This window comes from Haliaeetus leucocephalus, unplaced genomic scaffold (assembly GCF_000737465.1).
Source record: "Haliaeetus leucocephalus isolate CR32 unplaced genomic scaffold, Haliaeetus_leucocephalus-4.0 Scaffold752, whole genome shotgun sequence".
NCBI lineage: Eukaryota > Metazoa > Chordata > Aves > Accipitriformes > Accipitridae > Haliaeetus > Haliaeetus leucocephalus.
In genome coordinates, this window is record NW_010973188.1 from 1596796 (window position 1) to 1619211 (window position 22416).

General features: G+C 47.7%; 1 protein-coding gene across 1 annotated transcript in view; it reads left to right on the forward strand.

Moving 5' to 3' along the window:
* MDGA1 (MAM domain containing glycosylphosphatidylinositol anchor 1) overlaps positions 1-22416 on the forward strand; it is a 142022-nt gene that overhangs the window by 46387 nt on the left and 73219 nt on the right. Inside the window, exons 2-8 of the mRNA XM_010581138.1 lie at positions 818-957; positions 3738-3912; positions 8267-8463; positions 11301-11433; positions 16594-16863; positions 17259-17588; positions 20888-21181. Of these exons, the coding sequence (XP_010579440.1) occupies positions 818-957; positions 3738-3912; positions 8267-8463; positions 11301-11433; positions 16594-16863; positions 17259-17588; positions 20888-21181 (1539 nt within the window). The remainder of the gene's footprint in view (positions 1-817; positions 958-3737; positions 3913-8266; positions 8464-11300; positions 11434-16593; positions 16864-17258; positions 17589-20887; positions 21182-22416) is intronic.

Here is a 22416-nt window from a genome sequence, read left to right on the forward strand (position 1 = left end):
TGTCTCTCTCTGCTGTTGGTCAGGGTTACAGTGGGACATAGTTGATGTTTGGGGGGCATGAAGTTTTTAAACTGTTCTGGGAACTTCCTTTCCACGTATTTTTCCACAGCACTGGTCTTCACTTGTTTTCCTGGCTGGACTGATAGTAACTGGGCTCTGCTTGGAGCCCTAGCTGGAGAGATCCCTAGAGATTATGGGTCCCCTGGTCTGACAGAGGCTGTTCACTCTGGCTCAGGGCTGAGATAGGTTGCTGTGTAATTTGGGAAAGAATTGTTTCTCCTGCAGCGTCTGTTGTGCCTGTTCTAGGGACGTGTGCTAAAAGCTGTACAGAGCTTCAAGGCCCTTTCTGACTCTGCTCAGTAGTTATCCCGGTCCCCTGCAAGGTAAATCATAGTAATCAGGCCTGGTTTAGGCAGGTGTAGAGCAGTTGTGATTTGACCAGGTCCCTGCTTTAACCACTCGCATGTGCTCCTCTCTGGGAGAGATGAGAGCAGGGAATTCTTGGTTCTCAGCCCATGCAGGAGGGTCCCCCCCAAAAAGCTCCATATTCTGCTTTGCAGTGCTTAGAGCTGCTCATCCCAACAGGACCAATGGTTTTAAAATAGCAGTTGATACCAGCTGCCCAGGAGATGGGGAAAATTGTTCAATTTTATATCTCCTGAGACCTTTGTGTCTCATACCCAGCACTGGCTCTTCCACTCTGTGGCTTAAGAGGTGGCTCTTCCACCCTGCCATGGGGGCTGCCACCCTGGGCAGTGGATGTAAGGGGCTAGGGTGCTGCTTCTTTCCCTTTTTACCTCTTCTTTCCTCTCCGCAGCTCCTGCTCAGGCACAAATCATCCATGCTGGGCAGGCGTGCGTGGTGAAGGAAGACAACATCAGTGAACGTGTTTATACAATTCGGGAGGGGGATACGCTGGTCCTGCAGTGTCTGGTCACAGGACACCCCCGGCCACAGGTAAGCTTTCAGTCTTGCCTGTCATCCATGCTCCCCATGGCACTTCTTTGTAGTCTCTATGTAAAGGAAAACTGTGGGCAATGGGGTGCCCAGCTTTCTCCTATGTGTTGGAGTCAGGCAGGGAAGCCTTTTAGCGCAAGCACTAGCTTGTTAAGCTATGAAGCATCGAGCCTCACTTTCATGGAAAACAGTCCACAAAGCTTTGCAGGAGCCTACACAGACCTTCTAGTGGTGTTCAGTATGTGAAGTCTCCCAAAAATCTGAAAGCCCAGACTGAATCCATTATACAAACCACCCTCAAATCTTTAACCCTTTTACTGCAAAACAGGAGCAGGCCAGAGGAGGCTTCCCACATGTGCTGGCCATAGGAGTTGGTCCTTCATGGTCCATCAGTCTCTCAGTTTCTCTGGATGTACAGACAAGGGGAACCTGCTTGGGCGAGTTTGGGAAGTTGTTTGTAGTGCAGTTCACTGAGCCCAGCGCAGAGCCCGCTGGTCATTGCTTTATGGCCACTGACCAGAGGCATTCAGACTTGCTGCACTGGATATATCTATGCTGTGGTGAGTCACAGTTCAGTGGACAGGTATGGAGCTGAGCTTGGCTAACTGTTGCAGTCCTTCCCCAGGGTCCCTAGAGAGTTGCATAGCCTCAAGTCCCATGCAGCCACCTCCCCACCCTTCAGATACTCAAGCAGGCTGGTTCAATGTTAGTGTGGATGTGCCTATAGAGATACTGGACCAGAGCATGTTAGGGGTGGCAGCTGGTGCATACTGCGAGGCTGCATGTGCCAGAATACACTCAAGGGAGCCAAATACAATACATGTGCCTTTTGGGCCCCCTTCCCCAATCCCGCTAAAGATATTTGTGCTGAGAAGCCATGCATCTGTATACATCAATCAATGGCTCTGTGGACTTGCTTGTGAGGAGCTACTTGGCTAAGAGACTATGACAAAGGAGAGGGAGAGAGTCTCAGCCAGCAGGATTTGAAATGGTTTATCCATCAAAGCATATCTTGGAAACAATAAAAAGGAAATGATCTCAGCCAAGCCAGCAAAAATGACCAGCCTAGGCTTGTGACAGTGATAGGCAGATGATAACTGTGTACATCAGAAATGAGGAAGGTGGTAGGGCTGGCCCTGCCTAAGGATGTTGTATGTGTGGGAAGGTGCTGGCAGGTTGCAGGATTTTGAGACTGGGTAGCCAGAGAGATTGCTGGAGCAGAGCCTGATGCAGACACGATGGTAGTGGGCAACATTGTGGCTTGTCATTGCCTGGACATGCATGGGGGACACCAGAGCATGGAACCAGGCGTGACTGGGGAGGCTGGGACCCATGCACATGAAACGTGGCATGTGTCCTATCTCTGCCCTCCCTCTCATGGATAGATTTCTTCCCCAGTAAAGCTCTTATCCTAACCTTTGTTTAATCTTCTCTTTTCCCTTCTGTCAGCCCGTCATTAAAGCATGAAAATGTGGCCAAAATACTTAAATGAGATTGAAATTGAAAAGATTAAAGAGCTGGCTAAAGTGTCCTTGCAAACAGGAGACTCTGAGAGTCTTGGGTCCCTCAGACAATTTCATAATAAGCCTACAAAGGCTAAATAAATCCATGGTCATTAGTTCTGAAAATCTGCTCAGCCTAGTGCTCCGGGAGTGGCATGTAGACACCCCTACTCTTTCTAGAGCATCAGCATCAATCAGGTGATGGCAGTGAGCTTTAGGCAAAGTCTGGCAGAGTGATCAAGGTATCTGGTCCATTTTATGTGGCCAATGTTGAATGAAAATCTGTCTTCTTTCTGGTGGATGATCTTGCTGGATCTCAGCCCCAGAGTCTAGATGGGCACCAGTGTGGGAGACCACCAGTCACCAACCTTTAGAAGGGAGGTTGCAGATATAGGAAACCAATGGGCTGAGAAAAGCCATCTCTCTCTTTCATTGTCTGGACTGCAGAAAACAAGGGAGAAGCTTGTACTGCCACTGCTAGGGTTGTACCTCATTCCAGACATAAGAATAACCATTCGTTCTTTAGGAGCACTGTCCTCTTGCCACCATTCACCATGAAATATCATGCAGCTCCATTACCCCTGCAAGACAGGATCTTAAGACAGGTAACATAAGGACAAAAAAATGCGAGATAGCTTGAAATCTGAAGGGATTTTTTCTTTTCTTTTCCTGTATCTTTAAAATCAAAGTACAAGCTTGTGTACTGCAAAAGGCTGACTTATAAAAATTACACAGGGGTTCCCTGTGGGAAAGGGGCAAGAGCCAGATAGCAACCACATTTTCTCACTCTTACTTGGAAAAGCAAACAGCAGAAATAGCCTTGCTGTCCAAAGATGAAAGAGTGTTGACTGCAGTAAAACCTCTGTAGCTGTGAGCTGATGTCTGCTGTAGCTTCATGGCCTACCAGCCACATGGGGTCCCAAGGCTTAATGCTGAAAGTCCTGTGCTGTGCAGACAGTGGTATAAACCTAACCAAGCTGCTGGGTTTACAGGACCAGAGCAGGAGTGGTAAATATGCAGTGTGTGTCTGGGTGAACTGAGGGGTTATCCTGGACGCTCAGATGTGAGGATCGGTGATGGATGAGAATCAGCAGCTGGTCTATTGAGACATACTGAGATCAGTAGTTGAACTTTGGTAAGGTCTGGTGGTGCTGTAGGGCCTGTGTTTGAGGGTGGCTAGGGAGGAGGGGGAAGAGGAGCAAAGGGAGTGCTGCTGTCCCTTGGGATCTCTGGTTTGTGTCACTGATTGTTTGTATTTCTCTTGTTCTTCTCACGCAGGTGAGATGGACCAAAACTGCTGGCAGCGCATCGGACAAATTCCAAGAGACATCAGTGCTTAACGAGACCCTTCGGATTGAGAAGATCCAAAGGCTGCAGGGGGGACGCTATTACTGTAAAGCAGAAAATGGGGTTGGGGTCCCTGCCATCAAGTCCATTCGAGTAGATGTGCAGTGTAAGTCGTTTAGCGGCAACCCAGACCTTCCCACAGTTCTACTGCATGTCTCTGCCTCGCTGCGGGGCTGGTAGGGAGCTGCATTGCCCTAGGACCATGTGCACCTGATTCAGGAGCAAAGGGACTGGTGTGGTGTCCCCAGGGTCCGTTTTCCCCAGGAGATTAGATCCATCCATGAAAAAGATAGCTCTGTGTGTCCATGTGAGTCATTCTTATCTAGGTACCATAGTGTCTATCACTGCCAGGGGTCCCTAACACTTGTCTGGGATGTAGCACTGTAGATGGCTTCTGCTTTCTTTGTCTTCAATTTGAAGCTGGCAATGCTTGAAGCAAACCAATGCTTCTTGAAATTGGTAGTGCCTCATATGCTTGGGGCATTCCTGAAACCAGTGCCCTGCTCCCAGCATTGCTACCTCTGTAGCATGGTGGAAACAGAGCAAAAGACTCTGGGATGCACCTGAGGAGGCTGAGCTGCGAAGGGCTGAACATGAAGGAATCTGTGAGGCCCCCTTGGCTTCAGTGACTCAACATTTCTGTCTGGTTGTGATGCCCATCCTTCTTGTGTCCTGGAGATGGTGTTAGTAGTTCTCCACCTTGGGCCCCAAGTTTTGAAGATTTCTCATGCTGTCTTAATGTTGTTAATTCTTGGGCTGCTGTGGCCAAAAGGGAGGGAAATTAAACTTATCCCATAACCCCCATATGGGAGGAATCCAAGATTTAAGGTCTAGGCAACTTTTGAAGAGATTTGCTCTCCTGGGGAAGATTACCATTCTGCCCATTGTCCTTGGCTATCCACTATTCCAGTTTCCTCCAACCCAAGTAACACCAAATCCCTCTCCTCATATCTTTTGGGAAGGCCTAGCCAGCAAGAGGTTGATGCTAAAAAGATGTAAAGTGTGATGAAGCAGCTGGAACTCTCCCTGAACCTGTGACCACCTATCCCCACACTCCTTCTAGCAAGACAGTCTTCTGTGCTGAGGTGCACTGTGGTTGTCCATCAGTAGAGCAACCTCCAGGCTTCAAAACTCCAGTACCTGCCTGGAGTCTGGGCAGAGCTTTGCTGACAGAAATGGTTGCCTGACTGCTTCCTCTTAATCCTACTGTCTAGCCCTACAATGATGTGACTCTCACAAAGTATGCCATAGACTTGAACTTCCTTAGGCTTTGGCAGGTTCATGATCTGCAGTTCTGTTATATGCCTCGGAGCAGCTCCGGTCTCTGTTCTTTCCTTGCTCTACCCCATATTGGAGTAGTGTAGTATGCGCCCTATCCTATAGGCTGGGAAAATAGATTGAGCATCTCTTCATGGGCATTGCATAGCTTGGCTTGGAGGAGTTCTGACACCCACCTGCCACACAGCCATCTGCCTGGCTTCTCTGTCCATTTCTTCTCCTACATGTGGTGGAGCCATATGATAACTCTCCACTGCAAACAGGACTTGCTTTTCTCAAGCCTCAGTATGACACCTTGCCAGGGCCTGTGTTCTAGGAACAGGACTGTGGCATGAATCTTTTTATGCCCCAAGGGCACTCCCTTTACTTCTGGGGTGTGGGCTGGAGCTAGAGTGATGTAGTGTCCTGTGGTCCCTCATGCAGCTCTGACCTGTAGAACTATGGGGCTAATGGGGTGGCCAAGGGCTTTCTCATACTAACATCTACTCTGCAGATGGACTTGGTAATGTACCTCTGGTTTGCTCACCTGGTTTTTGGGGAGGAGAGACTATTTTCTGCTAGTATTTGCACTAGGTACAAGGGAACACATAGGAAAAGCCGCAGTTTTTGTTGAATGCTCACCCCGGCAACCTTCAGCTGAATGAATCAGAATTTTAAAACAAACCCCTTATTTTCCCACATCCCAATTTGTAGGAGTAAGTAATCACCCTCATGTGAACCGTGGTATCCTTGACAGCTAGTGCTAGTCCTCACTCATACTTTTAGTATTAGACAGCAAGGTTGTGCAGAGAGCACCATTGGTGCCAAGAGGATATTAAACTGGAAACACTAACTTGTGTAGCAAGTTATTCTTTTGCCCCAAGTGGGCATCAACTGAGGCTTTAAAGTATTGGTTAGATACTGGCAAAGAGGCAGCTGCTGTTTGGAGTATTTCCATGTAGGAGAGAGAGAAAGTAAAGAAAAAGAAAGAATGGATGTTTACAAGCTTATATTGCGCATGAAACATCCTATGTGATCATCTCCATGAGCAGCCTTGAGCCAAATTTATCATTTGTGCAGCTCACTGACATCAGTGGCATTACTCGTGCATCAAGGACGTACATATCATCGTAGGTCTTATTTTAGCTTTTCTCAGGAGGGCTAGACTTAGAGCTGACTGCTACAAAAGAAGGCTGAAAGATTCAAGGGAGGAAAGGTTTAGCAACCAAAAGGAAGATGTGTTCTGTGTGGGGAGTAGCTGGGAGCCAGGAGGCTTGAATGGTGAGTATCTTCTTTGATCAGTAAGGGAATTGTTTTGCCATGCATCCTGCTGAGAAATGGAGCCTCAGAAGGATGGTAGCTACAGAGTTACTCATGTAAAGTGTGAAGAAATAAAGGAGGGTTAAGGACAAAGGAGGAGAGAGGAGAGGCTGTGCCCACGGTCCTGGTCCAAGAGAATCTGGTGTAAAATTCAGTCACCCTATGGCCACACAGAGACAGCACTGTATGGAGAGAAGATTTTTTTTTTTTCCACCTGTGTATGTTTTTCCTCAAGCCTTGGCACAGGGGTTGTGCCTTGTCATTGTTCTGCTAATGGCTCTACTCATATCTCTGAGTTATGGTGTGGTCAAGCAGACAAATCTCAGGTCCCATTACAACTGCTATCTACCAAGCATACAGCTCATTAAAATATGCAAATCCACAAGCTGACACTTGTGATTCAGCAGAGAACATACATTATTTGCATGACATTAGCAGAAACTCATCCCTGCTTCCCTCTTCCTTTCTGGGAGTCAGATCTCCAAACTTACAGATCTCTAAAACAAAATACCGTAAAAATTAAGTGGCACAGGAGAGTGGGAGGTGATGAGCATATGTCCTCTTCCTCTCTACTAACATGTGCAGAAGGCAGTGCTGACAGCACAAGAGGATACTGGGTGCATGTGCCTCAGTTTCCTCGCAGTTGAAGATGGGGTCATAAGGTTCCTGAAAATGTAGAATTGCTTCAACTGAGCTCAACAGATGCCTTAAGATATGCTTAAGGGCACAGGGACAGATTTCAGTTTAGGGGGCCAATTGGTCCCATCTTGTCAAATGGGATCTTTACATTTAACCCTAATCAGTCTCAAAGTGGTTCTGGGAGGAGAAAGATCCACCCCCTCTGAAGTTTTCCCTATGCTTCCTTGATATTCAGGCATTGGTGTCTGGTGCAAGAGCCCAAGAAAATGATCCCTTTTCAGGAGGGAAACCCTTGGGGATCAGTGTGCTCTGAGTGGATGGAGAAAGTATGCTCCCTGCAGGGCAATTGTTTGTGTCCTTGCAAGCGAAGTGACTGATAACCATTGATTCAATTGTGATGGCTGCATCTGGTGCATGAATGGTGAAGGAATTGGAAGGAGCATTTTCTGTAAAGGGAGAAAACAAAAGAATCTAATGAGTTTAGGGGTGGGTGATGGGGATGCAGTGAGTAGAAGTTACTGAAGAGGGAGAGTCAGTACAGACCTTGAAAAGAAGAAAATACAGGGAGAATATTTTAGTAGGAAGAGAGAGAAATTGTACATACCTTTCACAGTGGTTTGCATCTCGTGTTCCCATGGCACCCCACGAGACTTGCTCCTGTCTAGGAGATGACTCTCTATCTCAGCTCCTTGATCTTGTCCTAACTTCTGCTCTCACCCCTTGACTCAAAGGTGTGTCATGTCCTTTGTGTGGGCATCTCACAGCTGTAGGCTTAGCCCCATGATTTCAGGAGGCATTTGGGAACTGGATAGTGGAAGCAGAAGAAACTATGATGGAGCAAAGTTTCCTGGGATCCTTCTGACCTCTCAGTGAAGTAGAGAGCAGTGATTTGGGGTGTGGGGTGTCATTGGGGAAGGTGAAACAGCCCACTGGTCTGAGAGGCATGTGGCAGGCAGGCAGTTTGCTTGAGGACCACATGGGATCTGCAGAGCAGAGGGTGCTTTCTATTCTCTGAAGGTTGTGTGGTGAGCAGGAGAATTTTGCCTTCTCCTATCTGTTCCCTTTAGATAACATTTGTGTTACCTGCCCTCAGATCAGCTCTTAGTTCAGCAGTTGTTCTCAGCCAAATATATGGGAGCTTCCCCTCTCCTCTATGGCAGCTGGAGCATCATCTGCTCTGCAGGCTGTACGTGCAGACCAAGCTTCACTAACAACTGCTGCGGCCCTCCTTACCTTCCTTCCAGATCTCGATGAACCTGTTCTCACCATTCACCAGACCATCAGCGATGTACGTGGCAGCTTCTACCAAGAGAAGACTGTCTTCCTCCGCTGCACTGTCAACTCCAACCCACCAGCTCGCTTCATCTGGAAACGGGGAGCTGAGACACTTTCCCACAGTCAGGACAATGGTGTTGACATCTATGAACCCCTCTACACACAGGTGAAAAAAAACCCACCAAACCTCCACCAGCTTGTGTTGAGCATCTTGCTGATGCAGGGCACTCTGTAGTGGATGGCGTTTCTTTCCCTGTGTGGATTACGATGCTGGGGAGAGGGTGGTGGCCACTGCAAGGAGCACTGTCTCCGAAAGGGCTGGTAGAGCCTATTTTGTATGCAAGTTCCCAGGGGACAAGAGGAGTAGAGCAGCAGGAGGGAGTGTGACAGCCTAGAAATCCCTTCTTTTTTTTGGCAACTGTCCCTGAGAGCAGGTCATAGCTCCCCTGATGAGGTTACATGCCTGAGACTAAAATCCAAACAAACAATCCCAAGATTGGGTCTCCTCTAGCACCCATTACTAACTTTTTCTCTTAATTGAGTGCCCAAGCTCTGTAAATCAGGGGAATTGCTTCCTGTTTAGTAGTGTGAGTGAATGGCAGGAATTGCAGTGGGGTCCATGAGGGAAATGATGAAGAGCTTTTCCTAGTGCTCATGAGTAACAGAGGCAGCCCAGCTGCCTGAGCACTTTCTGACTGTCGTCCTGTGACAAGGTATCCACATCCTTTCTGCCTCTGCTTGCCTATGCTGGACTCGCCTCTCTGAACGCCACTTTCTTTGCAGTAATTAGCCTGCCAACACAGTGGGAGATGGAAGAGAATTTTTCTTTTGCCAAGGCACTCTGGGCACGTTATCCTAAGCTGAGCTCTGGCTCTGAATGTCCTTCAGATGCTAACCAGCCTCAGCGCTTCCAGCAAGGCTGTTCGGCAGCACAAGGCAGTGATGGGTGGAAAGGGAGGGCTGAAAGGGCTGCTCCCCAGGGCACCTGTTTCATCCCATACACCTCCTTGTGCTCCCAAAGCTGGGCCCTGAGTGCATTCTGGCTGAGTTTGATTTCTGAGCGATGCTCCAGGCAGCTTTTCAGTTAATGTAGTTGTGTTCGCATTTTATTGAAATGTGCCATCTCTGTAGGTCATGGAAATGGGCAGCCAAATGGCAACATTCAGGGGGATGAGGAGAGAGAAGAGAGCTGCAGGTTAGTGGCAGATTTGCAGAAATGCTGTAGGTCAGCACTGCTGTTCGGCCCTGAAGAGAGCTTTGTCTAGTCCCAGTGCTATGTGGCACGCAACCAGGACATCCCTGGCCTTACAGGAAGCCACCATGGGCTCTTCCAGCTTTCACTAAGCTCAGTGTAATTAACAGGAGACATTGCTTAGTGAGAGGATGTCTTAGGACTTGAGATATTTTCTTCAACTAAATAAGGCATCTGGCAGAATTTCACCATGTTGCAGCATTAATGTGTAGATGACCCAGCATCCTGCAGCTCCTGTCAAGCGGTATTCCCACCATGATGGGTCATTGCTAGCTCTGAGAGAGGGCGTTAGGACTGCTGTGCTCACACAGGTACGCCCTTACGGTCCACACCAGCATAAACCTGTGAGTTTGGGTTGGTAAGAGTTGAAGTTAACAAAAACACACCTCTGCAACACTATTGGGAGGGGAAAACCTTGCTGGAGCTCAAATGCCCTACGTTTAACAAAGTACCCTTTGCAGGGGTTTGTAATATTGTCTTAGAGATGAACTGGTATCAGCATCAGGTTTGGGTAGGCTTTTACATTAAAAAGGAGGTGAAGACTTTATTGTTTAAGTTTTTTAAAACTCATTTACACTGAACATTTATACACATTTACCCCACATTTACTAATCAATAAACAGGATGCATATGACCCTGTAAGTAAGTAGTTGACATGCACATTGTAAATGCCATCATTTGTGTGGCATAGCAACAAATCTCAGGGGACAAGACTTTCTTGGGGTTATTGGTCTCCTAAGTATTTATCTTTCTAATTTACTCAGTTCAGATCCTTGCTCTCTGTATATTAGCATGCCTGAGCTCATCATCCAGTCCCTTGAGGTTGTCCTCAAGAGGATTTGTCATGCTGACACCTTCTCACATTTGCAGGCAATTATGGAATTGTTTCTCCAAAAGAGATTTAGACAAACACAAGGAGAACAACAGCAACAAGCTGTCGTGGGAAGACGTATGAGCTGCAAGGTGTGCAAACCACAGGATGCATCTCAGAGCGTTCCATGTTCCATAAAGAAAGAAAAATATACAGAATGCATTTATTGTTAATTTAACAACTTGATTCTGTTTCTATAACAAGCCAGTAACTAATGGAGTGCCAGGGAGTGATTTTTGTTTGTTTGTTACCATAGTACGAGAAAAGGCTATCAAAGTCCATGCAGTCACTCTAGATTTACACCAGCATAAATAAGATTAGAACCTGGAGAAGAGAGATCAGAAAGTTTTGGGGAGTTCTTTGAGTATTTCTTGGAATTATCTTTTTTCCCTCTGTACTGCAAATTTTTACCGCCTAATTGTCGAACTTGTCATACTTAGGCCAGCATTAATGTCTGAATCTGCTCTGATTTACTTTGGGTTTGCAATGTTGAGACCCCAATGATGTCCCTTGGGATCCTACCAACATGTCAGTGCGAGGTCTGTTCTAGGAAGTTTAAGGTTTTTCAAGTTTCACAAGACGATTCGGATGGCAGTTGATGAGAAATTATACCTAGACCTGTTCAGCAGTGCTTTCAGGTTAAATGTCATTTGGTTGCTGGGTGTTTTGAGAAATCCTGGAGGTGGAGTTACCACTGCAAACATTTTCTATCTCCTTTATATATAGCTAGGGGGGCTTGGAGTCTGCACAGTTCCCTGAGGTTTTGATGGGAGCTGCTGGTAATCTGTAAACTTTGGGACAGGTTATGGACTTGCAATGATAAGCTGTGCTTTGTACACCTGTGTCTTTCCCCACCCCCTCCTTTTTTCCCAACTCCCAGGGTGAAACCAAAGTCCTGAAGCTGAAAAACCTGCGGCCCCAGGATTACGCCAGCTACACGTGCCAGGTGTCCGTCCGCAACGTCTGCAGCATCCCTGACAAATCCATCACCTTCCAGCTCACAAACACCACAGGTAAGAGGGGACACAGAGGGCCCCTGCAGCCCTCCGATCCCTTGCCTGCTCAACAGCCATTACCCCTCCAGGAAGGTAACACAGCACCCTGTCCAGGGCCTGCAGCACCTCACGTTCATGTACATGTGAGGCTGCTAGGATTACAAATCTTCACGTGGCCAGGGATGCTCTAATTTCTCGTAGCTCTGCGTATAGCCAGTGCCTTGGCCGGCCTACCGTGAGATCATTAAAGCAGGCTACATGTAGGTGTTGAGGCACTATGTAGTTTTTAATCCAGACACTGTTTTATTTATTTATAATTCTAAGAGTGACTTTAAAAATAGATTCAATACAGTCTAGAGTGGGGCAGATGCTGCAGGAGTTCTTACAAATAATTCATTTGTCTGTGAGGCTGGCCTGGTTTGCCATGCTGCGCTCTCAGCACCTCCCAGCTAACGGGCTCCACTGGTGCTGATGTTTATGGAAAGCAAATATCTCTGGTGCCTTCCCAATAAATAAATTTTACACTGATATTCATACTGGCAGTGCTTGGGTACACCTCCAGTTGCAAACAAAATCAGCTTGGTGCCTCTTGCTTGACCTGCAATAACTGACTGATAACTGAGTATCATGTACCAAATACTTGCAAGGACCTAACTGCAACCTGTCCATTAAAGAAAAAACCAAACAAAACCCACAAAACCACACCCACAAAAACCCTCCCACAAAGCCCCCACACGTGTTGAATGTTTTCAAATAATAAGTAAATGTCAGGAAATTGCTTCCAGCCCTGAGGTATTCCATGACCAGAAAGAAAGGCATTGTAGTTGTTTGAATTATTCACCTCTCTAATGTAGCACAAAGCAGTTTGCATCCCTTGTGTCATCTTTGTGCAGTGGAAACAGAACTCTTTTGATATTGCCAACTGTTGACAGGATATTGTTGATACTGTATAAATTATGTTTATTGATCTGACTTGAGCCCAAGGTGGTGAACAATAGTTGCATCATTTTATGTAGAAAGAAGAAAAATAATGAGCTTAAGAAAGGGAACTATAGCTAATGTCAGAAAAAAATATTCTCTGTGTGGTAAGATCTCTCAACATGTCTTGAACGACTCACACCACTACCTGAATTTCTCTCAGGATGAGACTGTAGCAAATGCTGGAATATTCCCTTTAAAAACTTATCTTGTGCTCTTGATGAAGAAAGGGATCTCATACAGCTTTTTTTCCCTGTTGTGTCTTTTACCTTTGAAGAGCTAGAAAATCAAATTTCTCTTCATGTCCACACCCCCTGCCACCCAAGCACAGGGAAGCTACCCTTTGTTTCAGTCCAGCCCCTTTACTGAGTGAACAGGAAAGATGTATATTCAGGTTGGTAGGCAGATCAGAAGCCAGTGGTATGGCTGAATTTACACCAACTTCTTAAGTACTTATCTAAGCTCTGAACCTGGACTACATAGCACATATGTCTAGTTCTTTTTTCCTGTTGTTTAGTTATAGATGCATATTTATGCATAGTTACAGTGGAGCCTGACACTGCAAGCTCAAAGGGACCATTGAAAAAGTGTTCCTAGCAAATGGTATTAAAAGCTGGTGGTGAAAATGAAGCTGGCATTGCGATGTGAGCAGGGTTTGTGTTAAATAACAGAAGTATATTTAACATGAAATATTATCTGGCTTACTTGCCCTGGAGGTAGTATTGTGCATAGATTAGGAAATATTTAAAGAAAAATCTTCAATTCTCTCTTTTTTTCCATAGGTCTTTTCTTTCCCTCTTGCACTTTTGCTTTAGCAGCCTCTGTAGCCTTGGCTGTGCCCAGAATCCTGAGCAGCTTCACTCAGGATGCCTTTGCCTTTGCAACTGAGGAGAGCCCAAAGGGCATCGACATGCATGGAAATCGATCACTTAAATATTTATAGACCCAAGTACTATAGATCTTGAGGGGAATTGGTGGGTCAGGTCATGTCAGGCCAAGGAAAGCTTCTCTTCCCAGTTCATTTGTTGTTTCTCAGCTGGCTCGCTTTGGCTCCTCTGGCAGTGGCCTTTGGGCAGGTCATAGTCTCCGGCAAGGAGATGTCCTTCTCCCAGGCTCTGTGTCACCAGCTTGGCCCTTGCAGCAGGGAATGGGTTCTTGGTCTGCAGCCTTAATGGGAAGGAGGTTTCCCCTGCTCCTCCTCTGTCCTGCTGCTGTTGCGTGGCTCTAGAGCAGCAGGCTGGGTCTGCAGAGCCACAGGACCAGCTCAGCACTGGGCTGTCATCACCTGCTCTAGCAGGGTCAGGCTGACGTTTTCCCCTTCCTCGATTTCTGCAAAATTAAGCAGCCCAGCTGGTTAATTCTCCTGCAGTTTTACTGCAGCAAATTGGACTTCAAAGGGAATTGAAAGCGACTCTTTGTTTTTAATGGTCCCCTTGCTGCTCAGCAGACTCCGCCAGCAGGTTTTCTGAGCCAAGAACAAAAGGAATTGCCACAGGTTACAAATAAATGAGATTCATCTCCTGCATAACAATGTCTGCAGACTGTTAACCTCTGTCTGCTGACAGGAGTGGGAGTGGGAGCCTGCACAGGCTGCCACAGCCAGGGCTCCATTTTGGGGCACATCATGGGACCTTGCTGCCTGGAGCTGTGTGGGTGGCAGCTTTGCAGTTTCCCTGCCTCCCTCTTGCATGCACACACAACCTGCCCCGAGGCAGTGCTTGCACCAGCATGTCACTTTTTTTTCTCTGTTGCCTTGCCCAGAACTGGGCAAGATGAGTGTTGATCAGATATGTGCACGTCAAGCACTGCAAGAGCCCTAAATCTTAACCAGAGCCTGCAGGACCTCTGGTTTGTGCACTCCAACTCTGACATTTCTCTGGACATAGGCTGGTCTCAGCCTTTCTCTGGCTCTGATGGGGATGGATGGAGATTCCCAGGCAAGATGCTGCATCTGTCACTTTCTGTGCCCTATGAACCTGAAACCAGTACAATGTCAGAAGGCAGGAACAGCTACTTGGTGTCAGCCATGCTCAGCTGACAGCGTATTACGGACAGGAATGTGTCCTGCCTGATCACAGGGTGTTGACCTATTGCATTGCTGAGCTTCATAATGGCTAGTGAAACCACCTGGAGCTTGGAAAGGACATACAAATCCTTCCTTTGCTGATTAGTGCTCATTAACCCTTGCACACTGTTTCCAAGACTCCAGCAAAGAGACCTGTCAAAGGCTCTGAGTGCAGGCTGTGGCATCCCAGAATTCAAGGACTCTACCACTGGCCTCACAATGACCAGTGCAGGTGGCAGAGGAGCCACCTTCCTTGGGCCCAGCTGGCCACCTCTGGCACAAATAGCAAGCCCTGTGACCAGGGAGGGGACATTTGACTGAGTGCATCAAAGCAATATCCCAGCATGGCAGTAGTTGTGCTGCTAAATTATGGCACTGGTGCTGGGGAGAGAGCAGTCCTCCTCGCCTTGTTTGTATGGGCTGTAATTCAGAGATCCAACACAAATCCAGCACAGCTCATTAACGCAGGGTCCAGGGAGAGAAGAGGTAGAAATAACGATGCTGTTAAATCAGGCTTCATGAATATGGAACAATGTCTTATTTTGCATTATTATGGCTGTTACTTAAAACATACTCCTCGCCTTTTTGCTGGGGACTGCTACTTTCTCAGGTCTGTCTGGATGGAGCCAGTGATGGTGCTGACAGGGGCTTTTAAAAGGCTTTTCATGGGATGAAATAGGGAATACAAAGGGAAGGTTTTTGGATCAGTTCCTGGAGGGGGATGTAGTGAGAAGGGTGCAGAAATAATATAAACTAAAACCAGGTACTAGGGTATTCAAAGCGGAGGTCGTCTAGACATTTTGAATCAATCTCAGTTCAGTTGTGCATGAAAGACAATCCCTGTGACCTGGTCTGTAGCCCCCAGGTCTACAGAAAAGTGTATTTGACACCTGTGGAGGTGAAGGAGGTTAAGACCGGCTGCAGAGCTACTATTCATGGTCTGTTATGGTGCAGACAGGTCCTGGTCCTCCATGTCAGGATCCAAGCTGTGAGGGCCAGCTGCCTGGCAAAGGCTTTGCCTCTCAAAGAAGTCTAGGTGGGTGTGAGATGGAGAGGCATATCATGGGATAGCTGAGGTCCTTTTTTCATGGTAGACCTTTCCGCAAACTCCTTCTTGGGATGGCAGCTCTGTATGGGAGGAGTGGCTTAATCCCAACTGTCCTTGACCACAAACAACTGCTGGGTTCAAGCAGGCTCCTCTGAGCCTGTCCTTTCTCCTTCACCTCTCCATCAGGGTGGAGCTCTGGTGGTCAGGCAGAAGCAGCAGACTGTAACTGGGCATGCACCTGCCTGACTTTCCCTTGGGATTGTGAGAACCGTCCAGCAAACACTGACATCCCTGTGAGCTTCCCAGCATGCTTTGGATCGGGTCCTGAGATGCTAACCTCAGTCCAGGGCTCAGTCTATTGTGCTGTTTCTATCCAAGGCCTAAGCAGACCGTGATTCATACAATAGTTTTGCAGCAAGGGAGATACAGGTGCTGTAGCAGGAGTTGAGCCTTTTCTCCAGTGCTGCTTCTGCAGGTCCTGCCTAGAGTCAGGCAAGTTAAATACAGGGAGAACAGAAGGCACTGTGGTGTCTGCAGAGGAGTGGGCTGGATGAAGTGCAGGTAAGTAATGCAGAGCCACAGTGGCTTTCCATTGCCCCTCTGCCTTGAAATTGTTTGCATCAGGAGTCAAGAAGCCTCTAGCCTCAGGTTTCCTACTGCCAAATGTTGTCTGGTTGCCAGTCCTACCTGTATAAAAGGGATTCACTGGGCTTTTCTTCTGACCTGAGTCCTAAGCCTTAGAGAACCTGCACTGAACACAAAAATATCATACCTGTCTTGTGCTCCAATCCTAAACACTAGCAATGGAGTGTTTTAGGTATAACCTCCATTTGGGGGTGGTGTGAGGTCCTGCCTGCAGTGTTTCCTAACCATAACAGAGCAGAGTGATCTAACTTAAAGACATGGTAATGATCATGCTTTAGGTTCACAAATACCTTGTATTTGTAATGAATTTATGGATCCCTCCAGCTCTCCCTACTCAAACCAGCCATCTTCAAGAACAAATCATAGAAAGTATGAAGCTGTGCACAGGCAAGTGGATGGGTCTTTTTCAAGCTCAGAAGTGTCCCTTTTTGTACTCTTTCAGCCCCACCTGCTCTGAAGCTGTCTGTCAATGAGACGCTGGTAGTTAACCCTGGTGACAACATCACTATGCAATGCTCTCTGATGGGCGGTGACCCACAGCCAGAGGTGGTTTGGTCTCACTCTCCTGGCCCAATGCCTCCTAATAGCCTTGTGCAAGGAGGCAACCTCACCATCTGGAGGATCCACGTGGAGGACTCAGGCTACTACAATTGCACGGCCATCAACAATGTGGGGAACCCAGCAAAGAAGACAGTGAACCTGCTGGTGCGGTGTAAGTTGCTCTTTTTCTCAGAGCATGGGTTTTCAGGGTGGAGGGGCTACGTTTGCATTTCTCATGGCTGTTCTTGTACAGCAGAGGGTGAATGTGATACTTAGCAGCGATTAGTGTTCTGGAGAAGTGCCTGTGCATGCTCCTCTGCTCCCACACCAACAGCTGTGCTAGCACTGCTTGCACCCTCATCCCGGGCTGTAGCACTATCCTGGACTGGAGAATGATCCCAGACTGCTACATGTGAGGGCCTGGGGATATTTTGTGGGAACATAATCAGGGGAGGTATTTGGACAGACTTTGCATGGAGATGTTGCCTTCTTGAGGAGCAGAGCTGTTATCCTATCCCATGCAAGACATTTTGCTGTCCCTAACCAGTTTTGCACTTTTCATCCCAGCCATGAAGAATGCCACATTCCAAATCACCCCTGATGTGATCAAAGAGAGTGAGACCATCCAGTTAGGGCAGGACTTGAAGCTGTCATGTCATGTAGATGCTGTCCCTCAGGAGAAGGTTGTCTATTCCTGGTACAAGAATGGGAAACCAGCCAGGTTCTCAGACCGGTTGCTCATCACCCGGAATGACCCCGAGCTCCCACCTGTGACCTGCAGCTTGGAGATTATTGACCTGAGATTCAGTGACTACGGCACCTACCTGTGTGTGGCTACTTTCCAGGGAGCACCCATTCCTGACCTCAGTGTGGAGGTTAACATCTCCTCAGAGACAGGTGAGCCTCTCTGTGGCAGCTAGGAACCTCAAGGAGTGGTTGGCATCACTAGCTGCCCACCACCCCCATGCCTCTGGCTTTTTTAAAGGACCTCACATGAGGGTCTTGAATCCCAGTGGGGAAAAGTCTCACATCCTCAGGCAAGCATTTGCGTGAGACTGGAGATGGGTGATAGTTACAGCTCCTCTGCCAGATGTGTTATGCACCAAGCAGATCTTCCTTTATGTTTTCTCCCTATGAAAAGTCCAAAGCGCAGTACAGTGAAAGCTCCAGAGACAGGTTTAGAGTGTGATTGTTCAAAGAAGTCTCCAAATTGTGAAAGAAGAAAAAGACGGTGGTATTTCACCAAATTTCAAGCATACCTTTGCTTAGAAGGGAGTAGAAGAGAAAGCAAGCTGCTCTTTCCTCTCTTTGGCATTGCTTATGAGGAATGTCCCTTTTTTCAGAGCTGTGGCCAGGAGATTGGTATCATCTGTCATAGCAAATTCTGTGAAGAGCTTTAATGTTTACTGGATTGCAATTGCAATCTGTCTTAGGCACTCTCTGTAGAAGTCTAAGTGTTATAAATCCCTCCCCCCTTTAAAATCAGGGTGAAAGCTTCACCCCATGGCTTGGTGAGGACAGAACTAATCCATAAGTGTGTTTGTCGGTCACCTTGGGGACTGAAATACAGAGTCTCAGGGCTGCCTTTTTGTTTCTGGGGAAATCATAGGTCCAGCTCTGCTCTCCATTACATCCATGTCATCTTGCTGCCTTTCCAGGACCTTGAGTGTACAGCACAATGCAGCATTGGTCTAGTAATCTGGTAAGGACTCCTGAAGGGAGCCAGCTACCCACAGATTTTGTCCTGAACCTTCACAGAAAGTTTCTTCTCAATCCCTGGTCCATTGACCAGGCTGGTCCCAGTCTTGATTCTGGACATTGCTTGCTTCAGCCCGCAAGCAGAAGGTGCTGTGACTGCTCTTGATGCTTTGGGAAGCCCCTGTCTCCCAGTAGAAATGCTGAGGCCAGCCTCCTCCCAACAGGACGGCACCCAGTGCTCGTGAACAGCCTGGAGATCGAGCCCTCACCATGCCATGGACCCACTAAAGACCAAAGGGTGATGCTTCCCTTCTGTTGGCAGCCCTGGAAGGTAGGGCCCTGTCCGTGTCAGCAGACACCAACCCTGTTGTACCAGCAGGGAGCAAAACAGGGGGAACCCCACAATCCTGGTGCAAAGCTGGCTCTCCTGACCTTGTATGTCTGCTGCCACCAGGAGCAATCTTTTTTGCCCAAGATCACTAGATGGCAGAGTGCAGTTGTGTTTAAGACTGCAAGGGTAGGAGGTTGCGAAGGGCTGGGAGACACTGGATGATCCCACCAAAAGGTTGGGCAGTGTCTGTTGGTGGAGGTGTTTGTCCAAGCACCAGCCGGTTGCTGCCTTAAAGGAAGGAGGTATCTGTGGTGGCCTGTCAAGTGGAGGGTGAGCCCCACATGCTCGTGTGGGTGCCTGCTGGTGGGGAAGGGCAGGAAGGCAGCCTGGGGTGTTTTGAAGCCTCTCTTTGGCAGCCTGGGCCAGCAGGACCGTTTTGTGACCCAGGGAGTGAAAAAGGCCATCCGTGCCAGGGCAACCCTCCATGCAGCAGCCAAGGCTGTCCAGCATGCGGCATCCCCACGAACAGCAATGAGCCACCTCTGATATGTGGTTCCCACATAAAAACCCAGCAGGTTTTTCCCAGACCGCAGGATCAGAGCAGGAAGGCGGTAGCGGTGGCTCCACGTTTCCCCACTGAGCAAAGCCTGAGCTCGCAAGGTGGCTGCATCCACTGAGCGGCTCTGAGGAGATAGCTTTAATTAAAAAAAAAAATCTTCAAATGCAATTTACAGTTTTTCCCTATGGAGAAAATTGCCTCTCGCCAGGTGAGCAGCTTCTGGCAGTTTCGGGCACCAAGAGTGCTGTCATCCCTTCGTGCTGTGTGGGACAGGGTGTGATGAGATTCCCCAGCCCACAGGAGACCTGAAAATTGAAAATGTGTCCTCCCTCTTGCATAGGGAGGTCACTGCAGATGGGAGATTGGGCTGGAGCCATCCTAAATTTGCTCATAAAGCAGCTATGAGCTGTAACGTGTACAATTGCTGTAGCACACTCTCCTTTGCTGGAGTTGAATTGAGCTAACATTGGTTAGACCAGCTTGTTACAGCCTCTGTAGTTCTAAACTTTGATTTAAATGGAAACGCAGTACGTGGCCGTTGCAGTTATGGAAGTGTCAATCCAAGTGTCACCGCTTTCAGCAGGAAGGGCTGAAAAAGGAGCTTTCAGAAAATGACCGTGGCCATATTTACCTCAGTTGTACTGTTAAATCTGAAGCCTAATACAAATAAAATGTCAATATTACATGGGTTTTAGCACAAACATTCCCTTCCTGGGTTCCTGGTAGAGTTGGAGATGTGAACAACAAACCTCTTCCCATGGACACCTCTGCACCCTTTAGCTGTAGTCATTGGGTTTCTTTTGAACTTTGTTTATCAGCAAAGGTTGGGGGGGGGGGCGGTTGTCAGTTGATAGCTGTGTATTTCTTGAGTGTTACTATGCCTCCAGCTCTAGCCCCAGCTCAGACGCAGTTCTGCTGGGTGAGCTCTTCCCAGCCTAGAAGGGATGCCAGAATTGATCTTTGCTGGGACCCATCTCTCACTCAAGTTAGCCAGAGATAACCAGTGTACTGTGACTCACAATGTAAAGTAAGCAAAGACACTTAATAGAGCTGGCTCCCTGCTGTGGTTTAGGAGCAAACAGGGATCCTGGATGTCTGATAAGGCTGGAGATGCTATCTACAAGCACTAATCCTCTAAGTCTCGGTTTTGGTCTAACCTGGATAAGGGGACTAGACACCTTGGCAGATACAACTTTTATTTCTTGGCCAAAAGTCTTCAGTTCCACTTGGGAAATTCACTGACCAGAAATTGAGAAATGGATCAAAGAGGCTTTTGCCTTTGGGTTCCTCGGTGCTAGCCCTGCTGCTGGACAGCATTTTGCAGCCAGAGGGATGGGAGCTGAGGGAATGTCCCAATACAGCTGGTACTTGCCATTGGTGTTGGGATACATTGTTGGAGAATCTGGAATCTTCCTTGGTACCCTGCAGCTCCAGACCCTGTAGGATGACTTACATGGGCAGCGTGTTCCTGTAGGGGGTTGCCGTGTGTCAAGTGAAAACCTTTGGATTTCAGGGCTGTTGGTGTGACTCAAACACAAGCATCTCAAGAATGTTCCTTGCTCACTGGAAACTCAGTGTAAAACAATTCCCTTCTTGTCTCCCTTTTAGTGCCACCAACCATTAGTGTCCCTAAGGGTCAGTCCACCATCACCGTCCGGGAGGGCTCCAGGGCTGAGCTGCAGTGTGAGGTTCGAGGGAAGCCCAAGCCACCCATCATCTGGTCCCGGGTAGATAAGGAAACCCCCATGCCTTCAGGGACAATGACGATGGAGACATATGATGGGAAGCTGCGCCTGGAGAGCGTGAGCCGAGAAATGAGCGGGACCTATAAGTGTCAGACAGCCAGATACAATGGCTTTAACATCAGACCCCGGGAAGCCCTGGTGCAGCTCAACGTGCAGTGTGAGTATAACCATACAGTACTGGAGCGCCTGTCTGAATGCCTGCGTACACAAAAGCCTGTGGGCTAAGCAGGGTTGACATGCTCAGTGCTGCTTTCAGGCAGAGTTGACCTTTCTTGCTGGGCTGAGCAGAAACATCTCTTTTGTCTGGGGACCTTTGAACAGTTTATATTTAATTGGTCTGGCTATACAAGGCTAAGGGCAAGATACCATATGGCCAGCGTGTTGCAAGTGGGAGAGGTGTTGTGTGTTTGTATATAAAGCTTTCCATTTCCCTATCAGTGGATGAGTGCAGAACAGCAGCTTTACCAGGTGTGTGTTTGTGTGCATTACATATGTGTAAAATACCTCCAGGGTATGTTAGTGTTGTGGTTTAACCCCAACCAGCAACTAAGCACCACACAGCCGCTCACTTGCTCCCCTCCTCCCCCCGCCCCCCCAGTGGGATGGGGGAGAAAATCGGGAAAAGAAGTAAAACTCGTAGGTTGAGATAAGAATGGTTGAATAGGACAGAAGAGAAACTAATGATGATAACACTGATAAAATGACAACAGTAATAATAAAAGGATTGGAATATACATATGATGCGCAGTGCAGTCGCTCACCACTCGCCGATCGATGCCCAGTTAGTTCCTGAGCAGCGATTCCCCCGCCCCCACCCCCCCAGTTCCTATACTAGATGGGACGTCACATGGTATGGAATACCCTGTTGGCCAGTTTCGGTCAGGTGCCCTGGCTGTGTCCTGTGCCAACTTCTTGTGTCCCTCCAGCTTTCTTACTGGCTGGGCGTGAGAAGCTGAACAATCCTTGACTATAGTCTAAACATTACTTACCAACAACTGAAAACATCAGTGTTATCAACATTCTTCTCCTACCTAGCTCAAAAACATAGCACTGTACCAGCTACTAGGAAGACAATTAACTCTATCCCAGCTGAAACCAGGACAGTTAGTAAGTTTTTAAAGTCAAGCACTCAAAAGGTAGCAAATGAATGTTAATTAGACCATTTCCACCCCACAACCCTTTCTTCAACTTAGTTACCCCAGCTGTCACTTCTGGACATGCCTGAACCATTTTGCCTGAAAAGCAGCACTAGGCAGACCCTAATAGGGACTGCATACTCTCAAATGGTTTCCATGCAATAAAACTGTGAGTAACAGAAAACTGATTCTTAGCATGTGATGTATTGAGTGATTTCAGTGATGGGTGGTGCTCCCAGCCCTGCTTGAAGGCACT